Here is a 20,765-nt window from a genome sequence, read left to right as displayed (position 1 = left end):
AACATGTGAAATAATTCTCATACTTAACATGTGAAATCGTTCTCGTACATATTTCATTGCATGACATATATCAGATTTCACATCACATTCATAAACCATATGCATATCATCATTTCATATAAACATCTCATATCATATTTCATACAACATCTAAATATTATCAAGTAAACACTTTAACCATGCCCATGACATCATTCATATATCAAAATATAAATCAAGCATCATTCAATAAACACATCACATCATACAATTCATACCCATGCTTCCCTCACACAACATACATACAGTATTATAGTACATAGTCATGGATCCTTCACCTTTGACTCAACTTATCTGTTTCTTCTTAATTTCCTTTCAATTCATTGCTATAGCAGTACTAAGACTCATTAAAATAATATAACATCATCATATAAATAATACGAAAGAACAATAGGGCATTCCCACCATGATACAAATATTAATTAATGTGGGAAAACCAGAATGAATGGCTAGTGAAATTGATGTTCACAGCCCTCTTATTTATAATAGATGGGATACCATTCCGGAAAGAGTACAAGGACAATAATACCCCTATTACAGAAATACTATCCTTGAACCCAAATTACAACACTCCCCCTCAAGTTGGTGCATAAATATCAAACATGCCCAACTTGCTAACCATAGAACAAAAATTCTTGGCAAGAATTCCTTTAGTAAAAATATCAGCTAACTGCTCACTACATTGATCTAAAGGTACACAACTAGTTCCCTGCTCCAGCTTTTCCTTGATGAAATGACGATCAATTTCAATGTGTTTGGTATGATCATGTTGGACTGGGTTGTGTACAATGCTGATGGCTGACTTACTGTCACAATAGAGGCGCATGGGAAGATCAACCTGAACATGCAAGTCATGAAGGAGACCTTGGAGCCAGAGAAGTTCACGAATTCCATGGGCCATTGCCTTGAATTCGGCTTCAGCACTAGACCAGGCCACAACTGCTTGCTTTTTGCTCCTCTGCTCCTCCAAGTGACCAAGTTGCCACCAACGAAGGTGCAATATTCTGAAGTAGGTTGTCTGTCATCTGGACATCTTGCCCAATCAGCATCAGTAAAGGCTTCAACTTGAAGATGTTGATGAGGAATTAAGACAATACCCTTGCCAAGAGAAGACTTCAGATATCACAAAATCCTATAGGCAACCTCAAGATGTGAAGTATAGGGATCATGCATATACTGAGTGACAACACTCACAACAAATGCTATATCTGGTCATGTGTGGGATAAATATATCAAACGTCCCACCAACCTTTGATAACCACCTTTATCAACAGGTTTTCCTTCCTTATTTTTCAGTGTCAGTCAATAAATCAAGGGTGTACTTTCTTTAAGAGAGAGAGAGATGCCTTGTGCTAAATGGGCAACCTCTATCCCAAGAAAATATCGAATCTTCCCTAAATCTTTGACCTCAAACTCAGTCCCCAAATACTTTTTGAGTTTGCTGGTTTCTTCATTATCACTCCCTATAATTACTATGTCATCGACATCAACTATCAGAACAGTAGTGTGCTGTCCTACATTCTTGACAAATATGGTATGGTCTGCATTACTCTGTTTGTACCCAATAGACACCATGGCTCTATGGAAACTCCCAAGCCATGCTCTAGGTGATTGTTTTAAACCATACAGAGCCTTCTTCAAATCACAGACCTTCCCATGAGTTTCTGAAGTAGCAAAACCAGGAGGAATCTCCATGTACACTTCTTCCTCCAAGTCTCCACGGAGGAAAGCATTTTTGACATTAAGTTGTTGAAGATCCCATCCAAGGTTAACAACTCACGAAACAATCACCCTTACAGTATTCATCTTTGCAGCTGGGGCAAAGGTCTCCTGATAGTCAATCCCATAAGTCTGGGTAAAGCCTCTGGCAACCAGTCTAGCCTTATATCTCTCAACCGACCCATCAGCCTTCTGCTTCACAGTAAAAACCCACTTGCAGCCTACGGGTTTCTTCCTAATTGTAAGAGACACCAATTCCCAAGTCTGATTCTTTCCCAGGGCCTTCGTTTCTTCATACATAGCTTCTTTCCACTTTGGTTGAGCTATAGCCTCCTGCCAGGTGTTAGCAATAGAAACAGAGGCTAAAGAATAAACAAAGGTCTTCATACATAGCTTCTTTCCACTTTGGTTGAGCTATAGCCTCCTGCCAAGTGTTAGGAATAGAAACAGAGGCTAAAGAATAAACAAAGGTATAAAAAGAAGGGGAAAGAGAATTGTATGACACAACATTAGAAATGGGATGCTGAGTACACATTCTCTTTGGCTTACGGATAACAATAAGAAGATCAAGACTAGGTTAAAAAATAGGCTTACCAGGAGAAGGAATCGAATCCGGTTCTTCCAGGTGAGGTGGTTCAGTGGTTGTGGTAGTCTTTTTATGCCAAACTCCTCGAGGTCCCCTAGTGAAGATTTGCAAAGTCTTCTCCCCCTGGATTGTAGTCTCCTGTTCTTGCTCTGTTATACCATCCTCAAGTTCATTGGATGTATCCTTTATTACAGGAGTATACACATCCAATGGGGCAATCAAGTCCTCTTCTCTAAGAGACTCCCCCTGAAGAGGATTAGGATTAGGAGTAGGAAAATAAGCCTCAGATTCCCGAAAGACAACATCCATGGTAACCAATAACCTGCGGGTAGGGGGATGATAACATTTATAGCACTTTTGAGTAGCAGAATATCCCAAGAAAATACAACGAAGACCCTTAGGATCAAATTTACCATGGACATGGTGATTACGAGCAAATACCACACATTCAAAAACTTTTGGGGGAACAATGAAAGAAGAAGAGCCCAAAAGAACATCAAGAGGGCAGCGGGCATTAAGGACCCGAGAGGGAAGCCGATTGATGAGATAGGCAGCAGAAAGAATAGCATCACCCCAAAATTGGGGAGGAACACCATAGTAAACATAAGAGACCGTGCAACCTCTAAGAGATGGCGGTTCTTTTTTTCAGCCACACCATTCTGGGAAGGAGTATCAACACTTGAAGTCTAGTGAATAATCCCATGGGACGAGAGATATGTCTGAAAAGAAGATTCCATATATTCTTTTCTATTATTGGTATGCAAAATCTTCACATGGGCGTCAAATTGAGTTTCAATCATTTTATTAAATAGTTTGAAACAAGAGAAAACATCACTTTTTTGGTGCATAAGATAAACCCAGGTGGTGTGACTGAAACAATCAATAAATGTAACAAACCATCGGAAACCAGAAGATGAAACATAATCGGCGGGGCCCTACACATCAGAATGAATTAAACTGAAAGGGTGCAAACTTCTATTATCAGAAATGGAATAGACAACACGAGTTTGCTTAGCAAAAATGCAAGCATCACAAGAAAGAGTAGGTGAATTACAACTTTTAGCTAAACTAGGAAATAAAGTAGCTAAAACATGTAAAGGAGGGTGACCAAGCCGACGGTGCTACCGATGTAGTTCGGTCAATGCAGAATCAGAAGTCTGGGAAGTCAAAGCAAATGCAGGAGAGGTACTATCCAGCATATAGAGCCCAGCAACCACATTACCACAACAATCATATGATCTGTTTTCCAGTCCTGAAAAACACAATGAGTGGGAAAGAAAGTTACCTTGCAGTTTAGATCACGGGTAAGACTGCTAATGGACAATAAATTAGTAGTAAATCTAGGGACATGTGAAACTGAAGAAAGATGTAAAGAAGGAGTACACTTAATGGTGCCCTTCTCGGAGATAGAGGAAAGATAACCATTAGCAATCCTAACTTTATGGGAACCAGAAATAGGAGAAAAATTCAAAAAGTTGAGAAGAGAAACCTGTCATGTGATCTGTGGCACCTGAGTCAATAATCCAAGATTTGGACATGACTGAGGTAAAATTACCGCTAGAAATACCTGATGTGGAAGAGGATGAAGGAGTGGAAGTAGGAGGTCCTGATAGAGATGTAGCCGATGAAGCCGAAGGAGTGGAAATAGAAGTAGTGTCCAGGCGTGTCATAAGTTGACGCAAGTGCTGATTAAATTCTTCCTGGGAAAGGGGCTGGTCGACAGTGTTTTCTTCAAAGGAAGTCTGATGTACCCTGGAAGTAGAACGACCCTGACCACGGCCTCTGGTGTTAATGGGACGACCATGAAGTTTCCAACGGCAGTCCCTCGTATGTCGCTCCTTGCCACAAAATCACATTTCAAGGGAGGACGATCAGTTGTGGACTGATCACTAGTAGGGCGAGAAGGAGTCCCACGAGAAGGCTGTTGTGGACCACTGAATAAAGCTGATCGTTCCCGAGGAGCAGGATGAACCATGACAGTGCGACACCCTTCCTCAGATTGAACAATGGCATATGCCTGTTCCAGTGTAGAGAAAGGCTCTCTATTCAAAACATGCATTCGGATATGGTCATACTCCATATTGAGACCAGTAAGGAAGTCAAAAAGACGCAAGCCTTCTTCCCACTTCTTGAAGGCAGTAGCATCCTCATCACAAACATCAGTAAATGGCCCATAAAAATCAAGTTGTTGCCACATACCTTTCAATTCGGAATAATACTCTGAAAGAGAGAGTTCCTGTTGCTTAGTGGTATGAATCTTCTGCCGGAGCTCATAACATTGGGTTGTATTACCCACTTTAGAATATGTATCCTTGGCAGTTTTCCAAATCTTGGTAGTAGTGTCAAGGAGAAGGTAGCAATCTCGGGATCCATAGAATTAATGAGGTAGGACATCACACAGAAATTGGATGTCATCCATTTATCTTGGGCAGGACCAACCTCAACAGGCATTGTAATCGTTCCTGTAATATAGCCAGAGAGACCACGGGAACCAATGGCCAGAAAGCAATAGCACGGCCACATAAGATAATTTGTCCCGTTTAATTTGATGGGATTAGTAGGGAGAAATTCATGAGATGTGATCCCATCAGTTCCCGTGGAGCCGGTAGAAAATTCTGAGTCCATATTGCTGGTGAAGAATGAGACGCACACAACAACTCAACTTTCACAACTTGGATCCTGATAAATCATCAATAAAAAATCCCTGGCAAAAGATTTAACACATCAATCACCCAAAAAAAAGGGGCCCTTGATGGGAGTCAACTTACTACCAAGGGGAGAAGAAAAAGGCTGACAGCAGGTAGAGGCGGCAATGGCAAAACACGCTGGCAGAAATTGCCGGCGGAAAAGGTTCCTGTTGCTAGCAGGCAGGTGACGCTGGCGGAAGCGGTGCTGGCTGGTGGTGCTTGCAGCTAGGGGAGGGAGGGAGGGAGAGAGAGAGTCGCTGGTGGTGCTGGCTTGAAAAACGAGAAAGAGAAAGGGGGAGAGAGAAGAATGAGAGGTTTCTAGGGTTGTGTGTACATCATTAGGGTTGGAATGCCGATGTGAATCCCAACTCTGATACCATGTGGGAAAACATGAATGAATGGCGTGAAATTGATGTTCACAGCCCTCTTATTTATAATAGATGGGAGAACATTCTGGAAAGAGTATGAGGACAATAATACCCCTATTACAGAAATACTACCCTTGAACCCAAATTACAACAATTAAATATTCTATTCAATCTAAATATCAATAAAATAATCATGACATGCATACGGGGTGTTACATTCTACCCCCCCCCCCCCCCCAAAAATAAAAATTTCGTTCTCGAAATTTGGCAACTGGTCAGTTACTAAAAGTTACAACTTCGAAAGAATGGATTATTCAGAACTTACTGTCCCAATTAATTCTAACCCAAAAGACAAGGTAAACTTGACTGCGGAAATCGTGAGTAAGAAGCAAACAGAAACATGTAAAACAGAGCATTATTATTTAAAATAATGAAGAAGGCACATACTAGTGCCAAGGATGACAAGAGCTCGATTTAAAATAAAAGAGATATTCAAAGATATAAATACGAGCTCACCATAAAATTCATGAAAACATCTTAAAGCAACAAATACAACTTCAGAGGAAAAACATCGTCCCTCATAAAATGAAGAAAACTGAATATCGAAATAATGAAATGAAGAAAACTGAAAGCAGATATCAGCCTTGTGAAGACAGATCTTCATGGTTGTAACAAAAAAAAAAAACATGAGAAATTAACCCAAAAGAATAAAAGAAGTACATGAATCATATCGAGGACATTTATCGATATTCGATAATACATGACTTGAGATTAGACTCATTCTAATACTCAGTTGCTGTCCAATTAGAGCACTGACTATATGTCAACTCTGAAATATTGTTAAAATAATAATTAGAAATACAGTACTGTTTACATATCTCATGCAAAAAAAATAAAATTTCATTACCATACTTGAAATCAAGGTATGTGTCTGCTTCTCCATATTCACCCAGATATTGCATAGTTGTATTCATATAGGTACTTGTTTATATCTGTGCATGAACAAATATGTGTACATATGAGCTATTTGGTTTTCTGTACAATTTCCTTTCTTTCATCTGCTTTTGGGATTTGGAAAATGACCTAAATTCATCTTTCACCAGGTTGGGATTATGGATGCAGCAGGATATTCTGTGAATATTCCATGGAAGTGTGGGGGAGTTGGGGATAATGATTACCTTTTCGCTTTTCAGCATATTGTCCTTCCTATAGGTCCATTTCTTATCTCTTTTATTTCCGATAGAAAAGAGAAGAACCTTCTGTTTTTTTAAATTCCCTACTCTTGTGCTGAGGGACTGGAGTCGGTGTTAATAGCCCATGATATAATTCAATCTTTACCTTTTCTATCTAGTGCTTCAATCTGATCACAATAAGTTAAGAACTGAAAGTCATGGTGATAGGAAGTTAATGCTTGGATCGAAAGTACGGTAGTTGCTTTTAGTTACTTTTGCATCTTTTTTAATCAATCCTTTTCCTATAATTATATGGTAATCTATCTGTTCTAACTTCTGAATCATGAGATGTTAAACATTTATAGTAGCCAAATTTTGGGTAGATATTTACTTGGGAATTTTCTGGTTACTGTGCAAGAGGTTATTAAATGCATCATTCCTTATTTCCTTTTGGTAGTATTATTAATGTAGTATATAAACTAGCGAAACCCTTGGTCTGACAGACGCAGAGGCAGAGGCAGAGGATCAGTATTTTTATTTCCATGATCTTCTCATGGAGCAGAAGAATTGGATAGCATTACTAGATCTGTGGTTGCATCCTGGCTTATTCTTCTGTGATAATTCTCTTACAAAAGATTGCTTCTCTTTTAAATGGGCAATTAGAATAAATTAGTCCATCCGAGGCATTTTTAATGGGATTCCAACCACCTAATAATTTAAGACCAGTTTACAAATAGTCAACTAGAAACTAGTCTCACAGTAGGATCACTTTATGACAATATCGACAGATTACACAACAGAAATCGACAACTCACCTTATCAGTAAGTAAATATCAGGGCATACAACCTATTAAACCCTCAACAAAGTTGACAGTACCCTGGTTTGATAACCCTTACAGGGAAATAAAATCCAGACCCAAACTATACTGTCGACTGACGGTATAAGGAAAAACTTTAACCAGAAAATAACAGTCACCGAATTAGTAAGATAGTATTTGGGTTGAAGGTAGGTAGTATGGGATTAAAGAAACCTTAAAAATCTCAGCCAAAGTTAATGGCTGGATGTTGAGACATCAAGGGGTCTCAGAAATAGAAACTCAAACGCAGAAATAGTAACTCACTATTGTAGCAACATCAAACCATTGGATGAACATGAAGTTACCATCGAAGGGAGGCTATATGAGGTGTAGTTGACTGCCAAAATATTAGCACAGGTTGATGGTTAGATCTGCAGTTCGAAGGGTTTGAAAAATCTCAGCAACACCATGGAAAGTTGAACTGCAATGTGTCTTCTTGTCTTCTCAGGCCAGCAACTGATGAAGCAGCAGTAGGTACTCTTCTAAGGACCAAACAAGTATCCCTGAAGCAACAGGGAGCCTTCGATTGGATCTCAGATGTGAAAAAAATCCAGAAACAGCAAATAGAAACAGGGCATTGATTGGGAGAATAGGAGAAGATGGGGAATAGAGGAAGGGATAGGATAGTGGTTCGAGTCTCACTCTCACCTAGGCATCTCACCTCATGGTCTCTCACCTCACCATTTCACACTGCCATTAGCAAAAGCTATAAACTTCATCTTCATTGAGTCATAGGGGAGGACTGAAAAGGTAGGTTACATATAAAGAGGCTGTAGCCAATATTAAAAAAGGAAAGACAACATAATAGAAATTCTTGAACAGAAAGTAACTAAGATCCTAGCTATTAAATAAAACAGGATAATATATTATAACAATTTTGCTATGATAAAAGATCCTGACTTAACCTCCCACGATCTGGTTTTGAGTGAACCAGTAACACCGAACCCAAAAGAGCTGGCCCAGCCCCATGGCTGGTTGGCCCAAAGGCTCCTATTAAGTGTGTGTGTGTGTGTTGGGGGTGTGTTGGGGGCCCTGGTTCTGGCCACGAAACCTATCTACATCAGCTCCCCCTCAGCTTAGAAACATTCTACTCCGACAAATATAGGAAGGTATATAACGCTTGTACAGATCTGAGTTGAGGCGCCGGAAATTGTTGGCATGGATCTACGTATAATCAAGCTTAGGACACCCCCTCCATTCCACCAATAAGGAATAGTAGTTGCCACCACCCCTAGTTGTAAGGAATTTATTGTCAAGAACATCTTCAATTTCATCTTCAACTGGGGATGCAAGCTGGGGAAGCCATAATGCGTGCTCTGTATCTCCCTTGTCTGAATGATGTCCTATGTATAAAGTGAGATTGGCCACATTAAAGATGCTTATTTTCATGTCGGATAGCAGCTTGAGCATGTAGCCATTAGGTCCAATGCCTTTCAGCACTTTAAATGGACCCATTTTATGAGGGTGAAATTTATGACTGGTACCTGGAGTGAACTGTTCCAGAGCAATACAAACCATTACCAAATCTCCCGGCTGAAACTCGATGAAACGGCGATGTCTCTCAGCGGCTGCCTTATAAACATCATTATTAATGGCAATGCGGCGACGAACATCTGTGTGAAGCTCTGTAATGTATCTAATAAATTCATCCGTATCAATGCTCACCCGTACGTGAGGGGTAATTGATGTAGGTGTACTACCTTGGACCGACCCAAACCCGTTTGGAACCCAGACCGAGAACTGGGTCCAAATATGGATTTTATTCTAGTAGATATTTAGGATTTTATTGGGACAATTATGTAAGGAGATCTTTAATTTGGGTATGATACATAGGAATAGTTTTAGCAAGTTTTAAATTGTTAAGAGTCCTAGAGTAGTTGTTTCCCTCTTAAATTCTTGTAACTAATGTATTGGACTGATTGAATAGAACGGAATAGTTGAGTTGTGGATTGAGTAGCCTGTGTGGCTGTGTCTGCGCTCTTCTGGCCCCCCCCCCCCCCTTTCTTCTCATGTGATCCCTTCTCTCCCCTGCAACTCTGAGAACCTATTCTCAGATTTTCCCCTCTTCTTCACCAGCCCTCCACCAGTAATGGTACCAAGTCAGTAGGTCTCCGTGGCTGAAGACCAAACACGATCTCAAAGGTTGTATGGCCCATGGTGCGGTTGGCGGAGCTATTATAGGCAAACTCCTCAACGTCAAGAATCGAAAGCCATGTCTTCTCATGATCACGAACACTACAGTGTAGAAGGTTACCGAGGCTTTGATTCACAACTTCGATCTGGCCATCCGTTTAAGGGTGAAATGCTGAAGAAAACTTCAGCTGTGTTGGCTCTCAACCATAGAGTCTTCCAGAAATAGCTCATAAACTTCACATTAGGATCAAACACAATGGATTCCGGCAGTCCATGTAGTTGTACTACCTCCTTGTATTGTGGCTATATGGCTTGCGTTGAATGTCTTTTGACAAGGTATGAAATGAGCCATCTTAGAGAATCTATCCACCACCACAAAATGGAAACATGATGCTCTCGAGTCAGTGGCAATTCAAGGACAAAGTTCATACCGATTGTAGCCATGGTGCATGAGGTATGGGTAGAGGTGAATACAATCCCTTGTTCTGCTTCTCTCCCTTGACAAGTTGACATGTATGGCACCTCTGTATGACATGTTATACGTCTCTCTGAATGCGTGGCTAATAATACAAATCAACAACTTGTGACAAGGTTTTTTCCTTGCCAAACTGTCCTCCCATGTAGCTCACGATCAAGGTGCTGCCGCAAGTAAGTGTTTGGAATGCATAACCACATGCCTAGGAAAAAAGCCATCATGAATTGAGTACTTGGCATTGGTACCTCCTTGCTGTAAAATTTTATAAACATTAGAAAAATCAGCATCAGAAAGATACTCATCTTTAATGTGATCAAGGCTGGTGCTTTGGATGGTGAAGGTATTCAAAGTAAGCACTTTCCGGCTCAAGTTCTCCTTTCGAGCTTTATAGTTGAAGGCAAAAACAAACTCCTGAAGGTAAGAGATTCATATTGCGTCTCTATTGCTTATAGACCTCTAGGAGTGCAAGTATTTCAATGCTTCATGGTCGGAGGAGAGTATAAATTCCTTGCCAATGAGATAGTGCCTCCAATGCTTGAGGATTTGAATTACGGTGTACAAATCTAAGTCATAAGTGGTGTACCGCTTCTTTGCTTCATTCAACTTTTCATTATTGAAAGCAATAGGGTGCCTCACTTGCATCAAAACACCTCCAATCCCCACATGGGATGCATTAGTGGCCACTACGAAGATACGATCAAAATCGGTAAATGGAGCACTAGAGCCTTTGTTATCTTCTGTTTAATCAATGCAAAGTCCTTTGTGGCAGCTGTGTCCATTGGAATTTGCCTTTCCGCTCCTTTATACTTTCGGTGGCGCTGAAATTCCGAATGAAGCGTTGATAAATTGATTCTAGACCATGAAAACTTCTAACCTTGGTCAAGGTTTTGGGAACAGGCCAATCTACTACACTCTTGATCTTCTCAGGGTCAGCCTCTACTCCTCGAGACGACATAATAAAGCCAAGAAAAACAACCTTAGATAACATGAATCATAGTTGTTAAGGCGCTAGGTGGTCCAAGGCATTTGAGGTCCTCCCTAAGCGCTTAGGCGGCTAAATCGCGTTCCATAATTATTTTTTTAATATATCAATTATATGTATGAAACAATCAAAACACACATTTGGTTTATATGTTCTTGGAATTGGTCATTTTCAGGTATACCTAGTCTCACATTTGGTTTATATCCTAGAAAAATATGATGTTATCAATAAGCAATTAAGCTGCTCTCGATTTAGAGAAATGTTTTTGTTCTCTAAGAAATTTGATTGATCAAATGATTTTATTTTTACATGAGCCTCTTTGTATTAGGTAGAGCATAAAACCAGCTTTCTAACAATCCAAAATTGCTTAAATCTGATTTACATTGAAGGAGTTATGTTCCGATCAAACCTTATTTGGTTTGTGCGAATTTACCATATCAAGATTTATGGAATTTTTAGATTTGAGAAAAACCCCAGCATTAGAAAGTTGAAAATTTCACCTACCTCCAAAAATCCAATTTTTGTTCTTGAACTGGGGGGTTGACTTTTTATCATTTTGGAATTTGATTTTTTAACTATTTTTATTGGATTCAAATAGGGGGTATTTACTTAGTTATTAATAATAACCTAAGTAAATGTTTACTTGAATGATATTTGGCATAAATAAGTGCCAGATCTTGGTTCGATAACAATTAAACCAATGCAGGTGCCCTACAATAAGGCGGCAGCCGCCTAGGCACCTAGAAATCCGCCTGGACACCTAGGCGGTGCCTAAGCGACACCTTGACAATTATGACATGAATGAACATTCTTGGGGTTGATGTAGAGTTTTTCATCACGCAAATGCTCATCGCATGTCTCAAATGGTCGAGGTGTTCATCTTGTGTCCTACTATATATATATATATATATATATATATAAGATGTTATCGAAGTATAATAAGAGGAACTTGCTAATAAAGGGTCAGAGCACTTGTGTCATTACCCGCATAAACAGTGCTCAGAGCATTAGTAAGACCAAAGGGCATAACTCGTACAGTCCGTCATTGGTCGTGAACATTGTCTTCCATTCAACTTCGGGGTGAATTCGTATTAGATGGTACCCACTCCAGATCAATTTTGGAGAAAATAATAGCACCGGTCAGCATGTCTAACGTATCAATTATCAAATCTAGGAATTGGGAGCCTATACATGATAGTGATCTTGTTGATGGCCCTGCTGTCGATGCACATGCGCCACAAACTGTCTTTCTTTGGAGTAAGTAATGATGGTACAACGTATGGGTTCATGCTCTCAACTATAAATCCCTTCCGCAGCAGATGGTTCACTTGTCTTTGAGCTCGGCATGCTCAGTAGGGCTGATATAATAAGTGGGAAGATTTGGCAAAACTGATCCTGGCACTAGACCGATAGCATGCTGTATATCTTTCATCGGTGGCAGCTAGTCGGGCAAATCATCTAGCAGTAAATCTGCAAAATCAGAAATTAATTCCCTTATAGGTTTGCGAAAGTAGTCTCAAGAACAAGTAGAATTTCTTTATTGACTAGTGCTAATATTAAACCCCGTTTCTTCACTGGTCGCCAAGAATCCTCATTGAGGTAAATTTAGAAGCTTCTTCTCAGCACGCTGCCCCTTACTTGTACTCGCACCTTCTTGCCGTGACTTGCCTTGTAGATCCTCTTTGCTGGTTGTTTCTTAACTACAGATTGCAAAATCTATTGTTGTTTGGCTTGGGCAGCTTTAAGCTTTATCTTCATCTCCGGTATGTTGAGTGGATCAAGCACTAGAGGGTCGTCCTTAAAGTCAAAGAAACATTGATTCTTGGTGTCTCTCACCAACACATTATTGTCGTACATTCATGGCTGTCCAAGTAAAACATCTGTCAACACCATGGGTATGACATCAAACCATACATTTTCCTCATAATCACCCAACTTCAGCGGTACAAAACAACGTTTGTTGACTTCCAAGGTATTGTTGTTGAGAAGTGAGACCTTGTATGGTTGTGGGTGTGCCTTGGTTTACAGTTTTCCCTTAACGGCAAAAGCTTGTGCGAACACGTTAACACAACTCCCTCTGTCCACTATAACCTATGATGTCAATGGTCCACTAATTATCAAAGTGTAAAATATGCAATGACATCGCCAATCCTCACCCTTTGCTTTGGCGACCAGAATTCCATTATTGACATTAACCTCATAGATATCATCATCATCTAGACTATGTCGTATTCTTCTCCTTCAAGGGCTGCATTAATAGTCCAATTATCTTCATCTTGGGGTTCACAGACTTGCATTTCGAGGTTGGATTTGATGGCTGCAATGACTGAATTTGTTTTGCATCGTTGCGGACAGAACTTCGCAAAATGTCCGAATTCGTTGCAATAATAGCACTTGGTTGCACCCTCCATTAGGCATAGGAGCCTTACCCTTATCTGCCGTGAACTGTGGAGTTCGATTAGGAAACGCACTTGGTTTGTTTGCTGGAAAAGTCCATCTACTATCTCCCAATTGTGGGTTGAAACGCTGAGGGGATGTCTTAATCAATTTTTCAGCCCCAATAGCTTTCTCAAAGCAGTCTTTTAATCTAAGGATTCTGGTCACAACCATCTTATCTTGGATTTCAGGTCATAACCCCAATCTGAAGCGATAAATCAGCTTTTCACCGTCCAATCCTGTACGAGAAAGAAGGTCATCAAATTTATCCATGTACTCCTCAACTGACAAGAACCCTTGATGAAGGGTGGTAAACTGGTTGTGGAGCCTTCGTCGAAAAGTTTGGGGCATGTACTTGTGATGCAGATACACGACTTTGGACCGACCCAAACCCAGTTGGGTATCCAAATCAAGATGAACTGGTTCCCAACCATGTTTTGGTTCAGTAGGATATTTAGAATTTATTTTATTTGGGAAAGATATTTAATCTTTTATTTTGGGGTAGCTATTAGACTTATAGGGAAATTTCCAATTTGAGTTTTATTGAGTTTCTATTTTAGTAATTACTTCCTAAAACTTAGACTAACTAATATAGAAACTCAATAAAACTCAAATTGGAAATTTCCCTATAAGTCTAATAGCTACCCCAAACTTCCTAAAACTTAGAGTAACTAAAATAGAAACTCAATAAAACTCAAATTGGAAATTTCCCTATAAGTTTAATAGCTACCCCAAAATAAAAGATTACATATCTTTCCCAAATAAATCAAATTCTAAATATCCTACTGAACCATAACATGGTTGGGAACCAGTTCATCTTGGTTTGGATACCCAACTGGGTTTGGGTCGGTCCAAGGTTGTGTATTTGCATCAACTTGTCGTTTAACTCTTCCTTCATTTCCTCCCATTTAGTGGGTTCTCGTTAACGTAACTTGTCCTCATGGTTACGCCACCATTCCCTTGCTGTCCCCACTAATTTGGAGCGGGCCTACTTCAATTTCTGTTCTTCCGATAGGTTGAACCAGTCGAAGTAGTCATCGAGTGCACACATGAAATCATAGAACTGCTGTGGGTCGTGCTGTCCGCTGAGCTCCTTTAGTTCCTGCTTCACCTTATGGTATAGTCGAACTGCCTTGGGTTTGGATCACGATCAACGTGGGCTGGAGCGTAATCTTCATAGGGGCCTGGTGTATGAATAGGTCCTTTGTGCTTGTCGAGGGAAGGTTCGAGGAGCACGATTGATTGTGGAATGCTGCTGTTCCCTTGTTTGTGAAGTAAATGAGTCCAGCTGATGCTCCAGGTTGGACATTCTATGTGTCAACTGCCGTACCATACCAACAAGTGGAAGATCAGTTTCTAAAGCCTAGTTTGGGGTGTTGGAACTCCCTCAGCCATGCCCCTGATACCGATTAATGTAAGACCACTTTACAAATAGCCAACTAGACACTAGTCTCACATTACAACCACTATATGACAATATCAACAGATTACAGCAAAGTACCAGCAACAAAAATCGACAATTCACCTTATCAGTAAGTAAATATCAGGGCATACAACCTATTAAACCCTCAACAAAGTTGACAGTACCCTGGTTTGATAACCACTTGCAGGGAAATAAAATCCAGACCAAAACTAGACTGTGGCTGACAATGAGGAAAAATTTTAACAAGAAAATAACAGTCACCAAATTAGTAACTCAATTTCTCAGATGGGGATAGTATTTTGGTCAAAGGTAGGTAGTATGGGATTAAAGATAACTTCAAAATCTCAGCCAAAGTTAATGGCTGGATGTTGAGATATCAAGGTGTCTCAGAAATAGAAACTAAAACTCAAAAATAGTAACTCACTATTGTAGCAACATCAAACCATTGGATGAACAAGTTAGAATCGAACAGAGGCTATATGAGGTGAAGTTGACTGCCAAAATATTGGCACAGGTTGATGGTTAGATCTGCACTCCGAAGGGTTTGAAAAAATCTCAGCAACATAATGGAAAGTTGAACCGCAAGGTGTCTTTTTGTCTTCTCTGACCAGCAACTGATGAAGCATCAGTAGGGTACTCTTCTAAGGACCAAACAAGTATCCTTGAAGCAACAAGGAGCCTTGGATTGGATCTAAGATGTGAAAAAAAATCTCAGAACAGCAAATAGAAACAGGGACACAGGGTATCTACTGGGAGAATAGGAGAAGAAGATGGGGAATAGAAGAAGGGGTGGGATAGTGGTTCGAGTCTCTCACCTCACTGTTTCACATGGCCATTAGCAAAAACTATAAACTTCATCTTCATTAAATCTTGTGGGGGGACTCAAAAGGTCCATTACATATAAGAGGCCGTAGCCAATAGTAAAAAAGCGAAGACAACATAATAGGAAGTCTTAAACAGTAAGTAATTAAGATACTAGCTATTAAATGAAATAGGAAAGTATCTAATAGCAATGTTACAACAATAAAAGGTCCTAACTGAACCCCCCACGATCTGGTTTTGAGTGAATCAGTTACACCACAAGGCCCAGCCATGGCTGGTAGGCCCAAAGGCCCATCGAACCAAGGCTCCTATTAAATGTGAGGGGCCTGGTTCTTAAGGCTCCTCCGGCTGTACTTCTGGCCCCAAAACCTATGTACATAATCTAAAGGCTAGGGTTTAGAAAACCCACAGTTATTCCAGAATCGCAGGCAAGAAACGTGAAAAGATTTATGAGAAAACAAATAATAGATTAAAGACTGATCTAATCTGGCCAATGTTTAAGTCGTTTACTCAGTTTATATAGGAGGAAAAGATAATAAAGAATGAGGTGAAGGCATTAAGCCATAGTTCTAAATTCGTATTTTGGTCTCATTTCGGTAAATTCGTATTTTGGTCTCATTTCGGTCAGGCAGAAATGACTGAAACACACTGAAATGGAAGAAATTTTGCTGAAACAGTGCATTTTTTGCCAAACTATTTCGGTTGGCCATGTCGTGTGGCAAATGGCCATATTAGGCTCCGATACTTAAGCGAAACCTTATTTAGCCTATATAAACATATGTAAATCTTCATATTGCAAGAAAAGTCCCACAAAGTCGTGGTTTGGATTTGTACCCTTGGTTGGCAGTATACGCCGAACCCTATTATATACCTTGTGTAATATTCCCTGTTCTACTCATTGTTTTAGTACTAGAAGACAGAAAAGGCAAGTAAAACAAGAAAATTATGCACCATGAATGAAGAAACATAATATCAATTAATTATTTATGAAGACAGAAAAGGCAAGTAAAACAAGAAAATTATGCACTGAAGAAACATAATATCAATTAATTATTTATGAAGACAGTACAAGCTACATGTAACATAGTCACCGCTGTTTCGTTTCGACAATCTGCGAAACTAAAATATTTCGCGAAATCTCGGCAATCCCAAACCTTACCTTTGTTGGATATGGCATGGGTGTGAAATGGCGAAATGGGTACTTTGGCAGGACAAAGTGATAATGAGTTAATATTATTATTAGTGGTAGTTTATCGGTTGGAAACAAGAACAATTTTGTGTATGTGAATGTAATAAGCATTCTGTGTAGGTGTAGGTGTAGGTGCAGGTGCATGATGGTTCAACAATCCCTGCCAAAAAAGGCATAGCATAAACAAAAAATATTTGTAAGATCTCAATGTTAATCTCTTTCAAATGTAAATGATATTTCGACATACTAGGGTTGGGGAAATGTGGCTTTCCTTCTCTTTGAAAAAAAACCATTGCCCTCCTATGTCTACTCTATCCTCTTCTTAATAAGAAGAAAAAGGGTGATATGTTCCAGGGGCACTGTTTTTGGTATGAGCAAAAAAGCATGGTCATCACTATTCTCCTCCAAGACATTTACATCTGTTTCCTTTTTGCTACCACTTTGTGTACTTCTGGACTTTTGCATCTATTTTTTGCAGCATCTGACTATATTATTTTTTATTTATGAATGGAATGGTTGTACTTCATTTCGATTCTGTTTAATTAATTATTATAAGTTTAGTGAATTAAACAAATCACTTTGTTGTCATTTAGGGAAGAAAAACATGCTAAGGCACCTTGGGGACCTCCTTGCTGCCCTCTCCCCTTTTAACACACTTGATTTTAATGATGCTTTTTCCTGGATTTTAATGACCATGTAGGGAGATTTAAAATTAGGGTAAGGCTTGGATGATTAATTATCATCCCAAGCACATCTATTTATAATCATAATGAAACAAATAAAATAATTACATGAGCAATGTGGGACTAAACCACATACAAGAAACAACATAAAAAAGACATAATAACAAAGGGAAAAAGTCCAGAATACCCTCACGGTATTCTGGCCCATATATTCTAACAGATCTTTTTTCTTCTATCGCCAGCTGATTAGTTTGCAACTGATTTAGTAGCTTTCATAGTTGTCAAGGCGGCAAGGCGACCTAAGGCGGTGGAGAGGTGCCTAAGAGCTTACGCGACAAGCGACCGCCTAGGCATTGCCTAGACGCCCAAGTGTTATTTTTTATTTCCCCTCTTATCTAACATTATTAAGTATGCTACGATAGGTACCTTATGTCATCAAAAATCAATATTAAGCCACATCAAGTCATAAAAAATCAATATTAAGCAACGTCAAGTCATCAAAAATCAACATTAAGTAATAAAAAATCAATATAAGCCACATAAAGTCATCAAAAATCAACATAGAACTAGAAGACAGCAGAACTGAAGAAGCAAGCTATTGGAAGTTTGAAATAATCAAAACATACATTTGGTTTATACTGTTCTTAGAAAATATGATCTTATCAATAAGTAATTAAACTGCTCCTGATTTAGAGAAATGTTCTTGTTCTCTAAGGAGTTTGACTGATCAAATGATTTTATTTGTACATAAGACTTTTTGTATTAGGTAGAACACATAACCAGCTTTCCAACAAATCCAAGGTTGCTGAAATCTGATTTATATTAAAGGAGTTATGTTCCGGCCAAACCTTATTTGGTGTGTACAAATACTATCAAAATCGCTCCGTATGAAAATATATATTTTTTAAATATCAAAACAAATGAATATTTTACTGCACTTTGAGTTTTTAGCAATGTTTTACCATATTAAGATTTATGAAATTTTTAGATTTGAGAAAACACTCAGCATTAGAAAGTTGAAAATTTCATCTACCTCCAAAAATCTAGTTTTTGTTCTTGAACTGGGGGTTTGACTTTTATCCTTTTGGAATTTTATTTTTTAACTATTTTTATTGGATTCAAATAGGGGGGTATTTGCTTATTTATTCATGAATAATATCTTATTTACTTAAATGATATTTGGAGTAAATAAGTGTCAGAACCTGGTCCGATACCAATTTGACCAGTGCAAGGCATCCTGTACCATGGCGGCAGTTGCCTAGGCCCCTAAAAATCTGTCTTGGTGACGCCTTGACAACTATACAACTATGGTAGCTTTCTGTATTAAGTGAAAGTGGAAATGAAAATGTGATGAGTTAGTAAATATTTTCCCTTGTACATAAGATAGAGGTCTCAAAGGGATTACCTAAGTGGTTGCTATTTTATTAGAAGTATATGATGTCTTTCTCTGAATCATTTCTAGCATGACCCAAAAATCTTTGGAGTGCATTGATACTTGGGTTCATGAAATTGTTCTCAAATTTTTTTGTCCGTAAGTTTAGGTACCATATCTAATCTAGAACTTTGTGTACCCCTTTGGATGTTTGTTATATGTATGCTTTGTGTTCTGCTAAATTTTTGCTTCTATTCCAGGCCAACTAATGCTGTTTGAATTTCATCTTCTCGCAGCTTTGGAGTTTTCCCCTGATTTCACTATTATATCAGCAGGGTTCGATGCTGCAAGGGGTGATCCACTTGGCTGCTGTGATGTAAGAACTTTTCGTTGTTTTGAACGTTCCTTTTTATCTTGCTTTGCATGTCCAGGAAATCTATATACGTTTTTGAAGAAAAATTGTGTGTCGTGTCTAAATATTGTGAACATAGTTGTCACGGCATCGGAGGGGACCTAGACGCAAGGTGGCACCAATAAGGTGTCCAAGGAACCTGGATGCCTAGGCGACGCCTTGACAACTATGATTGTTTAGTTGTCAATGATTATATTTAGGACATGTTCTACTATTCTAGCATTTGATTTGTGTTAGCATTTAGAGGTTATAAGGTCATCCTGTTTCTATTTTCTATGCTTATCCTCTCACATCTTAGAAATCTCACCAATGTAGGTAACTCCGGCTGGTTTTGCACAAATGGCACACTTGTTGAGTGCTTTCTCCAGTGGAAAGTTGCTTGTAATTCTCGAGGGGGGGTTGGTGGTTTACTTCTTCTCAAGCTTACATTTATTTTAAGTATTTTCTTCCCTGTCAGTCTACCAAACTTATGTATTTCTTTCCAGCTACAATCTCCGTTCAATATCATCCTCCGCTACAGCAGTGATAAAGGTGATTTTTTTTTTGCTCAATTACCTGTCTCCCACATTGTATGTGTACTGTCTTTAATAAATCATAAGTACATGGATGGTTTTCTGGCTATTAGTCGTTGATAGGATTATTGTTGTTCCATTTTGTTATTTTCATATGTGAGGAGCTCCAGGTTTCTGGAGTTCTTGATGGTTGGTTCTGTTCTGCTTTTGTGATGTGATGCAGGTTTGGTAGGTTTTTGGTTGTCCTTCTAGGAAAATGCTCTTACTACTTTTTGAACTCTTTTCTTTTCTTTTATCTTGATTGCTTGCTAAAATTTAACATTATACTGTTACAGCTGTAACATTGTAGTAAGGTAATTAGTTTCATGCAGAGGTGCACGATTTATTTTTGCTTTAGTGACTGGAAGCCAATAAATATGATGTGGTTCAGGGTTCTAGAAAGAATCTAGTAGCAATTTGAGTGCTGGAAGCACACTAAACAGATGGGGTTGGATTTAAAAAAAAATGAAGAAAATTGAAAATTTGAGAAAATCCAGAATTTAATGAGGTGTCAGAAAATGGATTAATCTGGAATGTATCAAACAACAGTAGCTGTGTATTTAAGAGTAAATAGTTTATGAAAAATTAATAGACTTGAAGAAGAATTGTACGGTAATTGAAAAGACGGTAGAAAGAACCTGTGATTAGTGCTGGCAGCACACTAAACAGACGGGGTCGGATTTAAAAGAATGAAGAAAATTGAAAATTTTGAGAAAATACAGAATTAAATGAGGTGTCAGAAAATGGATTAATCTGGAATTTATCAAACACAACAGTAGCTGTGTATTTAAGAGTAAATAGTTTATGAAAAATTCATAAACTTGAAGAAGAATTGTACGGTAATTGAAAAGACGGTAGA

The 20,765-nt window shown here is 38.9% G+C and overlaps 1 protein-coding gene across 5 annotated transcripts in view; it reads left to right on the top strand.

Annotated features, from left to right (window-relative positions):
• Positions 1-20,765, top strand: part of LOC122664591 (histone deacetylase 15) — a 60,307-nt gene that overhangs the window by 33,014 nt on the left and 6,528 nt on the right. For all 5 annotated transcript variants that reach the window (XM_043860472.1, XM_043860470.1, XM_043860475.1 and 2 more), the window contains 4 exons: positions 6,503-6,611; positions 19,240-19,319; positions 19,671-19,753; positions 19,841-19,886. In XM_043860472.1, the coding sequence (XP_043716407.1) occupies positions 6,503-6,611; positions 19,240-19,319; positions 19,671-19,753; positions 19,841-19,886 (318 nt within the window). The remainder of the gene's footprint in view (positions 1-6,502; positions 6,612-19,239; positions 19,320-19,670; positions 19,754-19,840; positions 19,887-20,765) is intronic.

The sequence above is a fragment of the Telopea speciosissima genome, chromosome 6, assembly GCF_018873765.1.
Source record: "Telopea speciosissima isolate NSW1024214 ecotype Mountain lineage chromosome 6, Tspe_v1, whole genome shotgun sequence".
NCBI classification, from domain to species: Eukaryota; Viridiplantae; Streptophyta; class Magnoliopsida; order Proteales; family Proteaceae; genus Telopea; species Telopea speciosissima.
This window is presented reverse-complemented; position numbering and strand designations above follow the sequence as displayed.